A 15,442-nucleotide genomic window follows, 5' to 3' on the forward strand; every position below is an offset into this window, starting at 1 on the left:
AGCACAGGTGTTACCTTTTCAGTGAGATGAATCTGGGACGTCTCCTGTTCGATGTCGCATGTTGCCAACATCAAAGCGCCAGAGTGGTCAGCGCCGCCGGCAACCACGTTCGCCTCCGGCTGCGCCACCTCCTTCTTCTCCTTCTTCGGGCGTTTGCAGTCCTCCGCCCAATGACCGTAGAGGCCGCAATTGCGGCATCGGCCTTTCCTCCTTGGCGTGCCCATGGACGTCAGTTTTACCTAACCCGTGGCGCTGCCGTCAGAGCGCGCTGCTGCCTTGCCCTTGGAGGAGACACCGCCACCACCGCTCCCTCCAGCCTTGTTGCCGGGGTGAAAACGATGCTTGTGCTTCTCCAGCCAATCATCTTCGGCCAGCAGCAGCCGCCCTGCCTTGTCTACGATCTGATCGATCTTGTCGTCAAACCGCTCCTCCGCCGCCCTCAACCGACCGACCAGCTCTTCAACTGTCAGGGTCTTGAGGTCGACGAACATCTCGATGGACACCACGATCTGTGTGAACCGTGATGGCGCCACGCGCAGAAACTTCTTCACAACCCGGAGATCGTCGATCGTCTCGCCCAGCGTCTTGAGATTACCCACCAGATTGGTAATTCTCATGCCGAAATCGTCGACAGACTCCCCCTCCTTGAACTGAATGTTCTCAAATTCTTTTAGGAGCTTTTGGGCATTCACCTCCTTGACGCGATCTGCGCCCACACGCATCGTCTTCACAGCCTCCCACGCCTCTTTCACCGTATTCTTCCTTCCCAACGTCTGCCACATTTCCTTCGGGACCGAGCGCAGGAGCGCACTCATGGCCTGTCGATCTTGTGCACGCTTCGGCTTGTCACCCGGGGTGATCACTTCCCAGATTTCAAGCGCTTCGTAATTGCACTGCATCAACATGGCCCACTCGGTGTAGTTGTCGCTCGTGAGCATTGGCCACATGAGGGAACTCTCCTTCACGGTAGACTTGGTGGATGTGTCGCCCATGGCGGCCGACGGTGATTTTGCGGCGGGGCTTGTGATCTCTCCCTCGGTTCACTCTCTCTCTCGATGGACCACTGGATCCACCGTATACCTCTCCCCTCGGCTCTGATGCCACGATGTTGGAACCAGCCGTCGAAGATCGACGCCGGCGAGTTCGCGACGCCGGCCGGTGGTGACCGCGAAAGCTAAAGACCTAGGAACGAGAGTACAAGAGATGACACGAGATTTTCGCTGCAATGCGCGCAGCTCTCACCGATGCAATCTTTGTTCCTTTTATAGCGGGCTTACCCCGCATCCCCCCACCGCAACAAATTGCTGCACGGTGCGCCGTTATTTTCGGAACGCCCAGTGCGACATGCAAGACATATCTGCTGCGGTGGGTGGACCTGACAATGCGGTCACGGCGTGAGGCTGGGCAGTCTCCAGCTCACCCGCGATTCTACGCCAATCAAATATGGTTTGTTACTAAAACAAACTACCTACATGCACCTAAATGAGATACGTGTTCATTTGACACGATTACAAAGAGATCAAAGCAACAAAACGCGCCGCAGACAGCGTAGACGTCGCAGAGCTGGTGTGGCTCCGCCCAGATGATCATCCACTCGTTGGCCGACGGCACCCAGATGAGCTGTCTCACCTGGCCGGAGACGTCCAAGACGAACCTGGAGATGACCGTGGGGTCTTGCAGAGAGTAGTCGAAGTAGCTGGCGTTGGCGTTGGACACGAACTCGAAGTTGTAAAAGTAGTGCGACGTCATCTCCGGGACACCGGCAAAGATGTTGTCGTTCCACTCTCCACTGCTCCAACTCACGGTTGTGTTCCAGTACGTGAAGAACTGACTGGTCCCGTTCGGGTCGATCCCCAGCGAGTACACGCCGGGAACCGGGTCACTGGAGCTCCTCCAGCAAGTCAGAGCCTGCACGTGGCCGGTGATCTTGTTCATGCCGAGACGGACTCCCGGGAGCCACGTGTCGGTGGGGTGCTCAGCGCTCTGCCACAGGACCTCGCCGTCGTCGCGCCGGAGGACGAGGTTTCCGCTGTCCAAGAGAACAGCCACGGTGCCGTTGGAGCTGCTGCCGGAGATGACGACGTTCGAGGACCAGACGAGCTCGCCGACCTCGTTCGTGAGCACGAGGTTGCCGTCCACCGCAACGGCGAGCTGAGAGGACGCGGGGTCGGAGACCGGCGCGGCTCTGTTAGCGACCCACACGGGCGTGCACGGCGATACGGCTTTCTTGTACCAGATTCCTACGTAGTAGTGGTTGCTGCCATCAGAGGAGGAAGCTGTGTTGCTGTCACCTGCTGGACGGAAGAAGCCGAGCTCAAAGTTGCCGCCCGTCGACACGACGGTCCTGCTGCCGGAGATGGCGGAGTTGGGGATGATGGTGTCCGATGCGAAGCACCCTGCGCTGCCGAGGATGGCCACTGACATTAGAAGCAGTTGCCCGGCTGAAGAAGCCATTGGTGAGGCTAATGAATAATGATGGCGGGGAGCACTGTGATATATAGTGTGATGAACTAAGGAATGGTTCACGGGTCACGCCGGACGGTTGATTGGATGGCCGATTGGCCGGCTAGTCTATACCATTAATGGTAAACAGTGGAGATTTTGACGGGACACTATTCCATTATTCAGGATTCCGCTATTGCTGGATGGTTTGGTATTTTTATTTGTTTGTGGAAAGATTCTCAAACAACAGGAGTATACAACAGGATTCTGACATTGTTGTTCCATCACGACTAGCCAGGTATCTGGCAAGGCTTGGCAGCCGCCATACCTAAAAATACGTACAAAATACTGAATAAACATGGCATACGTACGTATACGTCGATGCATGCTGGTCATCTGTTGGGTCCGGTGGCTGGACTAGTGGGTTTCATCTTGATGGGCTGTAGTTAGCAAACCGAACAGAGGGACCCGTGGAGGCTAATCTGTCCGACGACTGTGTCCAGCAGAATATATCTTGTTTTTTTCCCCTCTCTATCTATCGGATGGCCCTGATCGATCGACTGCTTCAAGCCTCCGTCTATTCGTATTCTAGGATCCGATCACAACTCCAGAACGATAGAACTCTAGCGCTATACACAGTGACGAAGCCTGAAAAAAAAATGAGAGGCTGAACAAAAAAAATAAAGATTTTTTTATCTACTCTTAACCTTAGTCTCTCCTACCTAATACATATATGCATAAAATTTTAAGAAATGACTTAGAGGGCTCCAGGAGCTAGCCCCACCGCTGGCTTCGTCACCGGCTATACAGCGACCTTAGCACGATCATAGATGGCGGCTGCGACGCTGCTCCTGATTGTGCAACGATGGCCCAGCTAGTCTATCTTTTCGTGTTATTTAATCTATATACATGTTTCCTCCGCACCTCAAAATTGTTCCTGCCTCCGCCACTGATCATGAGAGTTATGCAATCTACTATCTATACCTCACACAGTTATTAATGGTTAACAGTGGGGACTTTCAACCCAATTCCAAATTAACAAACATCATCTGGACTTAAAACCAGCAAACCAAGACAACTCTGTAACTTTTCATTTTTGAAACGGTAAAGCTAAGGGCATCTCCAAGATTACCCAAAACAGCCTTCTAATCTAGGAATTTTGGCAAGATAAAAAAAAAACATCTCCATTCCCAATCCTTTTTCCCAGTCTTTTGGCACTTGGTGCGTCACCCGTCTTCCTCCTTCGCGCGCCACAAGGAGGATTTCCCGCGACCGCCTGGGCGACGCTGAGCTCCCTCACGAACCTTTCGTTGCCGGTCGCGGCCGACGTGTAGAGGAGCCATCCGCCGTAGCTGGCCCGGCGGAGGCACGCGCTTGGCGTCGCAGTCGAGCTGGAGGCGGGGAAGGGGCTTATCTAGCTCGGTCGAGCAAGTGGCGGCGGCGATGGCAGCACGGTTAGGCGTGCGTCGTCGTCCCAGACGGACTCGAGGCAGCGGATGCGGCGGAGGGAGGTGAGCTTGACGAGGAGGTTGGGGTCGAGGCGGAGGAGCTCGCGGACGTGGTCGTAGTGGCCGCTGGCCGCCGCCCAGTCGATAGGTGTCGCCCGTGCTCTCCCACTGCACTGGCAAGAAAGGGTGGCCCCTCGATTCCTCCATCGCCAGCTGCATCTCCATGGAGCAGCAGCTATTGACTAAAAACTGAAAGGTGATTTGCACTGTGGAAAGAGTAAGAAATTGTTGTGATAAATTTGTATGCCAGACATGGCCAGAACTAACGTAGTTGATGTCAAGGCGATTGTTTTCTTGCGGCCATTTGAAGGTATGTCGCCGTCGTCCATGGAAGCGATCATCAAGGAAGCGCCAGAGTTTCTCTTCCTCAAAATCTTCTGAATAACTTGTAGAAGATATGGAAAGCTCCTGATTCTTGTCCCTCTCACCAAATGAGATACCTTCTACATTGAGCATAAGACATTCCCGTATCTCACAGCTTCTTTCAATTGTGCTATCACCTCCATGATTGATTTCAACCCAGAGTATAAATGTTCATGCAGCCCGAGGCACAACGGCACGGCACGAAGTCCGCTTTTTTAGCCCGACACGAGCACGGCCCGGCCCGATGACGTGAGAGCCCGGGCTGGCCCGGCCCGAGGGTGCAGGCTGTGCCTAGGCCGCTGCTCAGGCCCGTGGGCTGGCACGACATGGCCCGACCTTCGACGGTCGACCCGGCAGCGGCCCGGCCAGCCCCCTCCCCCTCCTGGGCCTCCTCACTCCTTCATCCCCTCCCCACGGCCCAGTGCGGCCCACCGCCCACCGTCCCCGCCTCCCCCCTTGGCCCGGCTAACCCTAACACCCCATCACCTCCACGTCCACAAAGCCTGGTGCCGGCTAACCCTAACACCCCTCCCGAGAAGCACGGGCGGCTACGCAGCCGTAGCCCCTCAGGCCTCGCTCCCTCCCCGAGTCGTCGGCCTCCACTCCTCCCCCCTCCCCAAGGTCGTCCTCCACTCCTCCCCCCGCCTACGAGCCTCCCAGCGCTCTCATCCCCGACCGTCGCCAGAGCTCAACGCCGGCTAGGTCTTCCCCCTTCAGCCCTTCTCCTCCCTCCTCTCTCTCTCTCTCCGAATCCGTCACCAGCCATGCCTGAATCTGTCGTCCCCTTGGGCGGATCTGGCCTGTCGGCACGTAGATCTATGGTGCCATGGTGGGAGGCGGCGTGGTGGTGCAATGGCAGGGCTGTGGTGCAGCGGCAGCGCGGCGGTGGCACGGGAGCCACGCGGGCTACTCCGGTGGCCGTACTGCGCCGTCCGTGGCCCAGCTGCTCCAGTGGCCGTAGCTCATGGAGCTGCGGGCGGCATCGAGGCCGATGCTGCGCGGGACGTCCCTCCCTCCCTCCCCTCGACCCTCGTGCACGGGCGCCGATGCTGTGCCCCCACACGGACGCCCCCTCCCCGCCTCCACTCCGGCGGCTCACGCTTCCTCCCTTCCCCCTCTCTCTGGCTGCTCGCGCTTCATCGTGGGCCCGAGCTGGCCCAGCACGCTGGACTGATCGTGCTTCTCGGGCCAGCCCGGCCCAATAAACGGCCCAGCAGGCCGTGCCTGGGACGTAGGTCAGGCACGGTGCCCGGTAGGCACGACGTGCCGTGCTGGCCCGAACCCCATCGGGCCATGCCTGGCACGGGCCCGTGCCGTGCCGAGCTAGGCCGGCCCGTTGAACATCTATAACCCAGAGTATCCCAGCATGTACCAAGCAGATGTAAATTTTGTCCATTGGTAGGAATGGAGTCATCTCCTTAGAATAAAAGTTCATGCCAACAAAGTTGCCATCCAAATCAACAAGGGGCCCTCCATTCATTACCATATCGATTCTACACGTGGAGATCATAAAGGTGTTTGCGTAAAACTCGACAGGGATCATCAGTCACTATCCCATACAAGGCCTTCAATTTGCCTGTTTTGAAGCAACGCCCTAAAGCTACTACCTTACTATCAGCGGACCCAAACTGCATGCCATCGTGATCGAAATGTGTAGCTCAAAAACCAGGGTAATAGCTGATGTTGAAAACAGCAACATTTTAATTCAAGTCACAGTGCACCAACCAACCCCTAGCACTTCGGTTATTTGGAAGCCTAAGCCCGGAAAAATCTTGCACCCATTAGCAATATCCAAAGATCTAACCAGATTTACTGAAGTTAGGACACTCGTACCACATTCTTCATTTTTTACAACTATGCCTGTGCATACAGCACGAATCCGATCTCCATTGAATGAAGCCAGTGAGACAACAGTTTCAAATAAATTTGAAACAACTTCTTTACTGAGTCTACTCAAGGTGCCTTTGTTAGATTGATCTCAATCCCAAACTAGGCCCAACGGCCCAGTTAGGCCTTTGATCCGCGCCCTGACAGGGGTGCCCAACCCACTATGGCCGCTCCTGTCACACTACGCAATAAATAGAGATAGAGGCCGGCAGCTCAAGTCACGATGTTTGCCTGAGCCGAGCTCCCCACCGACACCTAAACCCTAATCTGATTTAGAGGGCGCGTAGCCAATGACGGGAAGCACCTCCGCCACCAGCCGCGCTGCCACCGGACTGCGTCACCGCCACCACTGCACTACGCCGCCACCCGTCTTCCCCAACCATTGCTGTCCTAGCGCAGACATCGACTCCATGGTGGACGCGAGCGGATCCTCCTCCACTGCGGTGTCAGGTTTGACACGTCCATCTTCTACCCCTCCTTTTCTCTCGTTCTACCAACTGTTAATGTACTAGTAGATGTTCTATGATTCATGATTCTATTCAACAGCAAGTACCCAGCTAGATCTATGCTACTAGTGATCCTATCGGTACAACAATGGTATCAAAGCAAGGTTTCCCTAGGTGTAGATCTCGATAGAGGTGTTAGAAAAGAGAGAAAGGTTAGATCCGGTTTGGATCTAAGAAGACAGGGTTCGGTTGAACCCTAACCCTAACTGGGTTAAGGAAAGGAGAAGAAGAAGAGGGTTTCGTCCTTAAGAAGGTAAAAGACAAACCCTAAACCCGTGAAGACTTCACGGGGAAGATAAAAAGCGAAACCCTAACCCTAACTCGCAAAAGAAAGAAGAAAAGGAGGGCTCGGCTTCAAGTCTAAATGGAACCCTAAACCCGCAATCAACTGGGGAAGAAGAACAATGCTCATTCCAAAACCCTAACCCTAATTTTTGACCCCATCCCCAATCGGTTGAATCCGAGAACATAAATAGAGAAGCAAATCCGAAGGGGAAGAAGGGGAAAGGGAGGCCTACCTCGCCGCTGCGCCACGCTACTACCTCGCTGGCGCGCGAGGAAAAGAAGGCCGAGCCGAGGGCGCTGCTCGCCGGGCTCTGGCCAAAGGGGCACCGTAGCCAGGCCGCTCGACGGTGGCACGCTCACCCGCTAGGGAGCGCGCTCGCCGGCGAGGGGGCCAGCGACGTCGCTGAGTCATCTGCTCGCTCACACTCGCTCTCGCTTGGGCTCCGCGTGACTGAGAGAGAGGAGGGGACAGTGAAGAGTGAAGAATGGCTAGGGTTTTCGGGTGATGGCCGCCACGTCCCGGTTTTGATCGACCGATCTCATCGCGTAGCCGTCGGATCGGCATGGATGGCTCAGATTGATCGGGCCGACTCACGGCCCAGGCGGGCGAGCGCGCCACGGTGCTTTGCCGGCCCAGGCCCATGTTGCGGCTTGGGTGGCAGCGCGCGCGCGCGGAGGCAATGGGCCGAGCCGGCCTTTTGCCGGTTTTGGGCTGAGAGAGGCAGAATGAGCCCGCTTTTTTTTCTTTTTCCTGGAAATTGAAAATGCAAATTGGCTCAAAAAAATCGAAAAATGTATTTTTTTCCCTGTGGGTAAAAATTCAAGAAAATGAGTTCATTTTTCCGCTGCATATTTTAAAGTTGTTATTTTAATTATTAAATTCAAACCAACGGGAGAATTTAATTTTAAAAACATGAATATATTTTTATCTTATTATAATATTATTTTTATTCTGACCAACGTTGATTAATGGCAATATTATGATGAGTTTTGTCCTGCATTAATTCTATTTCTGTCCAACGATGATGTAGAATTAGTGTAGAAGATAATTGTATGTTTAATTTTGACCAACGTTGGAACTAAGGCATGCAATTGTTATTATTATGTTTATGTTCTCACTCTATATGAATTGTGTTTTCAGGCGGATACAACTTGATGGGTTATATCAAAGAGATCCCCACTCTCAAAGATGATAACTACACGGAGTGGAAGAAAAAGATTGACCTGGCCTTCATCTTGGCTAAGGTGGACTGGGTAGTCATCTCACCATGTCCCACTGAGCCTGTGGCACCGGTGAGGGAGACAAACGAGGCTGATGCCGCTTGGGCAACCAAAGAGAGAGAGATTTAGCATCCCAAAAGATGTCCTATGACCTTGAGCATAGGAAGTGGGTCACTGCCAACAAGAAACGTTTGGGTGTGATAAAGAACATGATTGAGCCTGCAATTGTGGGCTCAATCCCAGAGTGTGATACGATCACTGAGTACCTTGATAGAATAAAGAGTCAGTTCACTAACTCTTCAAAGACATATGCTACACAGCTGATAAAGTAGCTAGTGACAGAGAGGTACTCTGGTAATGGTGGCATAAGAGAGCACATACTAAGGATGAGCAATTTGGCATCCAAGCTAAAACCAATGGATCTGACTCTCAAGGAAGAGTTCCTTATCCATCTGATTTTTGCTTCCTTCCCAAAAGAGTTTGACACTTTTTGTTGTCAACTACAACATACAGCCTGAGAAGTGGGATATGGAGAGGCTCATAGCTATGTGTGTGTAAGAGGAGGAGAGAATGAAAGCTGCCAATGGTAGCACTATCAATTATCTTAAAGACAACAAGAAAAAGAATACTAATGCTAACTCCTCCTCAAAGTCAAAGGGAAAGGGTCACATGCTACATTAGCCTCAGTAGAACAAGTTCACAGTAGAGAAAGACCAGTGTCTCTATTGTAAGAAGATGGGACATTATAAGAAAGATTGTCCTGATTACTTAAAGATGATCATGGCAAAGAAAGGTGAGAACATTATTACGTTCATAAATGAATCCCTATATGTACAATATTCGAAATCTACTTGGTGGATTGACTCAGGTGCAACTGTTCATGTTGCTAATTCTTTATAGGGATTCCATTCGACGAGGACTATGCAAAGAAGCGAAAGACACGTTAAAGTTGCAAATGAAGTCCGAGCAGATGTCGAAGCCATTGGCGATCTTTCTCTAGAGCTTGCTGATGGCTTCACACTTTTACTCAGAGATGTACTTTATGTTCTCTCTCTACAGAGAAACTTGATTAGTGTTTCATGCTTAGATAATGATGGATATGGTTGCCATTTTGGAAATGACAAATGTAAGATAACATTTAATAATGCATGTGTTGGTCTTGCTATCTTACAAAATGAGCTTTATTTGTTATCACTACGTGATGATGTGAATGTTGTATGCGATGATGGGAACGTTGCGTGCGACAATGAGAATGTATCCTTGTCTGCGGATGTAAACAGAAAACAAAAGAGAGCTCACGATACGTTGTCGAAATTATGGCACTGTCGTTTAGGTCATATTTCAAGGGGGGGGAATAGAAAGACTAGTTAAGAATGATATCCTTCCTCCATTAGAGCTCTTAGATTTAGAACAATGCAGAGAATGCATAAAAGGAAAATATGTAAAGAAAATTAAAAAAGATACCAAACGAAGCGCGGGAATTTTACAGATTATTCACACAAACATCTGTGGTCCATTTCCTGTAAAGAGTGTGGATGGTTATGATTCGTTCATAACATTCACAGATGATTTATCCCGTTATGGCTACATTTATCCAATCAAAAAAAGAACAGAAGCATTGGATAAATTTAAGATATTTAAGGCAGAAGTTGAAAACCAACACAATTTAAAGATTAAGATAGTTAGGTCCGACAGTGGGGGGGAGTACTACAGTCGGCATACCCCATATGGCTAAGTTCCTGGACCTTTTGCAAGGTTCTTATAGGAGAATAGCATAGTAGCCCAGTATTCTACACCAGGCGAACCTCAGCAGAATGGAGTAGCTGAAAGGTGCAATTGTACCCTGATGGATATGGTGCGCAGTATGATAAGTTACTCCACTTTACCATTGAGCCTGTGGATGGAGGCGTTAAAAACCACCATTCATATTCTCAATAGAGTACCAAGTAAGTCGGTGCCCAAAACACCGTATGAGTTGTGGACAGGAAGAGTACCCTCACTAAACCACTTACGTGTGGGGGGGAGTCTTGCTGAGGCTAAAGTATTTAACCCAAACATTGGGAAGCTAGATCCCAAAACAGTGAGTTGTCATTTCATTGGCTACCCAGAAAAGTCAAAAGGTTTTCGTTTCTGCTCTCCAGATAGACATACAAAGTTTGTGGAAACGAGATACGCTGTCTTCCTAGAGGATGAAATGATGAGGGGGAGCATGGTAGCTCAAGAAATTGACCTTGAAGAGAAGCGGGTGTATGCGCCCACTCCGATGATTCATGAGCCATTTTTCTCACTACCTACTGTCGCTGCACCGATAGTGTAAGACATTGTGGTGCCAGCACCTATTGTTATTCTGCCTATGGCAACAATGAATGACGATGAGGAACCTGTTCTTCAGGATCCTATAGAACCTATTGCCACACATAAGGGGGAGCAACAACAGCCTCAAACAGAAGATGTGCCAAATGTGGAGGCCCCTAGAAGGTCTCAAAGAGTTAGAAAATCAGTTATTCCTGCTGACTTTGAAGTATACAACACTGAGAAATTTCAAATGGAGGATGATCCCACCTCATTTGAAGAAGCCATGAGAAGTGATCATTCATCAAAGTGGCTTGAGGCCATGGAAGATGAAATGAAATCAATGAATGCCAATAAAGTTTGGGACTTGGAAAAAATTCTTAAAGGAGCCAAAACAGTAGGCTGTAAATGGGTCTACAAAACAAAACTTGACTCTAGGAATATAGAGAGATATAAAGCGCGACTTGTGGCAAAAGGCTTTACGCAAAGAGAAGAGATTGATTACAATGAGAACTTTTCTCCAGTCTCAGGTAAAGATTCCTTCAGAATCATAATGGCATTAGTGGCACATTATGATTTAGAATTACATCAGATGGACGTAAAGACGACATTTCTCAACGGAGACTTAGAGGAAAATGTTTACATGGTACAACCGAAAGGTTTTGTCATGGAAGGAAAAGAACGAATGGGATGTCACCTAAAGAAATCCATTTATGGATTAAAACAAGCTTCAAGACAGTGGTACTTGAAGTTTGATCAGACAATAAGAAATTTTGGGTTTAAAGAGAATGTTGAGGACAATTGTGTCTATGCAAAGTTTAAGAATGGGAAGTTTATCTTCCTTGTCCTATATGTGGACGACATATTATTTACTAGTAGTGATGTCAGTCTACTACTGGAGATAAAGAAGTTTTTGTCCTTAAAATTTAATATGAAAGATCTTGGTGAAGCTTCGTTCGTTCTAGGGATCGAGATTCACCGAGATAGAAGTAAAGGGGTATTAGGACTGTCACAAAAGACATACATAGAAAGAATCTTAAAGAAATTTAGTATGAACAAATGTAGTCCCTCACCTGCTCCTATAGTCAAGGGCGACAGATATGAGGATTTTTTAATGCCCCAGGAACCAATATGAGATCGATCAAATGAAAGCGGTTCCATATGCTTCAGCTGTCGGAAGCTTACAATATGCTCAAATATGTACGCACCCTGACTTGGCATTTATTACCGGGTTACTTGGCAGATTCCAAAGCAATCCTGAAATAGAACACTGAAAATTAGTAAAGAAAGTCTTGCGTTATTTGCAAGAAACGAAAGGCCTCATGATGACGTATAGAAGATCTGATTCACTCTATATAGTGGGATATTCAGATTCTGATTATGCGGGAGATGATAGAAAATCCACATCTGGATATGTATTCACTCTCGCTGGGGGAGCTATTTCATAGAAAAGCTCAAAGCAAACCGTTACTACATCGTCCACTATGTATGCCGAGTTTGTAGCGTGTTATAAGGCAACGGGGTAGGTGAACTGGCTAAAGAAGTTCATACCCGGTTTGAAGGTGGTTGACGATATCTATAGACCACTTAAGTTATACTGCGATAATAATCCGACAGTACAGTATGCTCACAACAATAAGTCAAGTGGTGCTGCCAAACACATTGATATAAAGTATTATGTTGTGAAAGATAAAGTCCGGGATCATGTCATAAGTCTTGAGCATATAAGTACCGAAAAGTTGCTCGTGGATCCGCTTACAAAAGGCTTACCACCCAACGTGTTCAGAGAACATGTAGCCGGCATGGGTTTAAGGGAAAGCCTATAATTCCTGGACAAAAGAAGGCCCAAAGTTAAGTATCTATTTCAGAATGGAGTGGTGTGTTATAGCTGTTAAATCCATCGGCAATTGACCGTGACGATGAAACATGCTCTACGTGCTAATCTGTAATGGAACGAACAAAAGTAAATGATATGAAATTGAAAGATGGTAGGAGATCAACGGGGGATTTGTTAGATTGATCTCAATCCCAAACTGGGCCCAACGGCCCAGTTGGGCCTTTGATCCGCGCCCTGATCGGAGGCGTCCAGCCCACTATGGCTGGAGGGCCCCTGTCACACTGCGCAATAAATAGAGGTGGGGGCCGGCGGCTCAAGTCACGATGTTCGCCTAAGACGAGCTCCCCACCGACATTTAAACCCTAATCTGATTTAGAGGGCGCGCAGTCAGTGACGAGAAGCACATCCGCCACCAGCCACGCCACCACTGCACTGCGCCGCCACTCGTCTTCCCCGACCGTCGCTGCCCTAGCGCAGACATCGACTTCATGGCAGACGCGAGTGGATCCTTCTCCACTGCGGTGTCAGGTTTGACACGTCCATCTTCTACCCCTCCTTTTCTCTCGTTCTACCTACTGTTAATGTACTAGTAGATGTTTTAGGATTCATGATTCTATTTAACAGCAAGTACCCGGCTAGATCTATGCTACTAGTGATCCTATCGGTACAACAGCCTTGACTAGAATGACTTAAGCTGCCAAACTCCTCTTCAAAATCATTGTACAACCACAGCTTTCCTAGTCAAGGAGCATTGCACAACAAAATTATTACTGTTATAATATAACTGCATAAATACATGCAAAAGAGTTACAACTGACAAAGGTGAATCAGTAACTCACTTGTCTTTTTTCTACTTTTGCGAGCTTTTTTCTTACGTATTCGGTTAGGCATCTTTCCAACCCTCCGTCGCCCGAAGTTAGTGGCGGGGGACAAGGCCGATGGACGGTGGCCGGCGGCGCAAGCACCCGAGATCCGGCGTCGAGGAAAGAGAAGCAGGTGAGAGGCGGTGCCGAACCGAGGGGTCAGGGGAACTGCGTGTAGAGCGCCGCCGGATCCGACTATTTGCTGCTTTTTTTTAAGCCGACTATTTGCTGCTGCCAGCAACGATGAAGATGGTTGGGCCGGCCAAAGTTTTGATACAAGCCCAAAAACTGAGTTCAGACCACGGACTAAAATGGGCTAAAGGTGATCCTCTGGCCCATTTCTCCCTGGAGTTTCTGATCCTGTCAAACTGGCTTCTTCGTACGCATCTTTCATTCAGATCGGCTACTTTGACTTCCGCAGAGCCTGACAATTGACCATGTCCATATGAACGAGTTGTCTGCGCTCCGTCCAGGCCCCAAGAATAGAAACGCAACTCCCTTCCCCCTGAGATAGAAACAAAGCATGCTCGCTGCGTAATCTGCCTGTCACGACCACGACGCCGCTCTTATTTTGGCTACGGAACCAATGTTCCTGCAGAAAGAGTGCGTGAATTTTGGGAATTTGGCTACTGTGGCACTTTCGTTTTTATTTGATAATTAGTGTTCAATCATGGACTAATTAGGCTCAAAATGTTCGTCTCGCAATTTCCAACCAAACTATTCAATTAGTTTTTTTCGTCTACATTTAATGCTCTATGCACGTATCGCAAGATTCGATGTGATGACTACTGTAGCACTTTTTGAAAAACTTTTTGGGAACTAAACGCACAGACACATCTATCTGAACAACGCAAGCCATGCACATTTTTCCATTCAACCACGCCCAAAGCGTGGGTCATGCATGGGTGCTTCGGTTTTTAGGAGCCCCGAAGCAAGCGCTCTCCTCTCAATCCTGGGAGTAATACGGTTGCTTCCCGCGTTGGCGATTCTGGGAAACCATGCAAAGCAAACACATATACGTACCTCCCCAGCAAGCAAGCAGGACAGCGCAGCATTTCGACAACGGCATATGCTCACCTCCACTCCTCCAGTCTCCAGGTCCCGAGCCATTTCAAACAACCCTCTTCAGCGCTCTCGGTTCCGTACCATCTCATCATCCTCGATCTGTTCTGCACGCCTCGCCATTGTCCGGCCAAGCAGTTGGTCGCCTCAATCGTCCTCCGGTGAGCGATTGTTTCAAGAAACGTGCGTGCACGGGCGGCGCTAAATACACGTCAACATTTTTGCCGCCGGGGCCGGAACGATGATGCGGGTGCACCGACCTCTTGGCATCGGCAGCATGCTGCTGTGCCACCCTTTCTCGGCCTGCCTCGTCGGCAGCAGGGCGGTGTCGGGCGGGCGCCGCCGGGGGGATAACAATGGGTCGTCGTCGCTGGAGCCATCAGCGAGCACGTGGAGGAAGCCGGAGCCCGGGCGTCTGAAGCTCAACTTCGACGGGTCATCGAAGCACGGCGCGTCCCGGCGCGCGAGCATCGGCGGCGTGTACCGCGACCACGAGGGCGGGTTCGTGCTGGGCTACGCGGAGCGAATCGGCGCCGCGACCAGCTCCGTGGCGGAGCTCGCGGCGCTCCGGCGCGGGCTGGAGCTCGCGGTGGCCAACGGCTGGCGCAGCGTCTGGATCGAGGGCGACGCCAAGACCGTGGTCGACGTCGTGCGGAGCCGAGCGCGGGTAAGGGCACAGGAGGACCTCCGCCTGTGCGGGGAGATCCAGGCGCTGCTGCCGCTGCTCGACGACATGAGCGTCTCGCACGTCCGGCGGCAGGGCAACCGGGTGGCGCACGGCTTCGCCAAGCTTGGCCACGGCGCCGCGCGGCCCAGGGTGTGGCGCGACGTCCCGCCCGACGAGGTGCTCAGGTTCCTGCAGCGCGACGCCGAGGGGAGATGATGTGCATAAGTTCATGTTCATTTATTTATTTGCACGTGATCTCTTGTGCAGTTTGATTGGCGATCGAGATGATCACGCATGCAGCTGCTGACTTTGTACAGAGTCATGATTGCACGTGAACATCAGCTTGGTATTGGGTTGGGGTAAACAATTGTACATTTTATAGGTCATCGTAGCGTTGAAAAAAAATGAAATAACAAAAATATAACTTGAGATATCATTTCTACTTTTTTAGGGCAATCTGCTAGAGCTTCTGTTAATTATCTGAAAGGGACACGTGGCGCAAAGATGAC

The 15,442-nt window shown here is 50.4% G+C and overlaps 2 protein-coding genes across 2 annotated transcripts; both read right to left on the bottom strand.

The window, feature by feature from the left end:
- Positions 1-239: 239 nt before the first annotated feature.
- On the bottom strand, positions 240-992 carry LOC136526486 (uncharacterized). Its single transcript, XM_066519144.1, has one exon. It carries the CDS (start codon positions 990-992, stop codon positions 240-242), a length of 753 nt encoding a protein of 250 aa, XP_066375241.1.
- A 472-nt stretch (positions 993-1,464) lies between these two features.
- LOC136526487 (G-type lectin S-receptor-like serine/threonine-protein kinase At2g19130) lies at positions 1,465-2,454 on the bottom strand. Its single transcript, XM_066519145.1, has one exon. The coding sequence runs from the start codon at positions 2,452-2,454 to the stop codon at positions 1,465-1,467; it is 990 nt and encodes a 329-aa protein (XP_066375242.1).
- Between the last annotated feature and the right edge of the window lie 12,988 nt (positions 2,455-15,442).

Source organism: Miscanthus floridulus, chromosome 19, assembly GCF_019320115.1.
Source record: "Miscanthus floridulus cultivar M001 chromosome 19, ASM1932011v1, whole genome shotgun sequence".
Taxonomy (NCBI): domain Eukaryota; kingdom Viridiplantae; phylum Streptophyta; class Magnoliopsida; order Poales; family Poaceae; genus Miscanthus; species Miscanthus floridulus.

What these genes read in the sequence shown, in the direction of transcription:
- LOC136526486 (XM_066519144.1), bottom strand. Translation starts at nt 992, where the DNA reads ATGGGCGACACATCCACCAAGTCTACCGTGAAGGAGAGTTCCCTCATG.
- LOC136526487 (XM_066519145.1), bottom strand. Translation starts at nt 2,454, where the DNA reads ATGGCTTCTTCAGCCGGGCAACTGCTTCTAATGTCAGTGGCCATCCTC.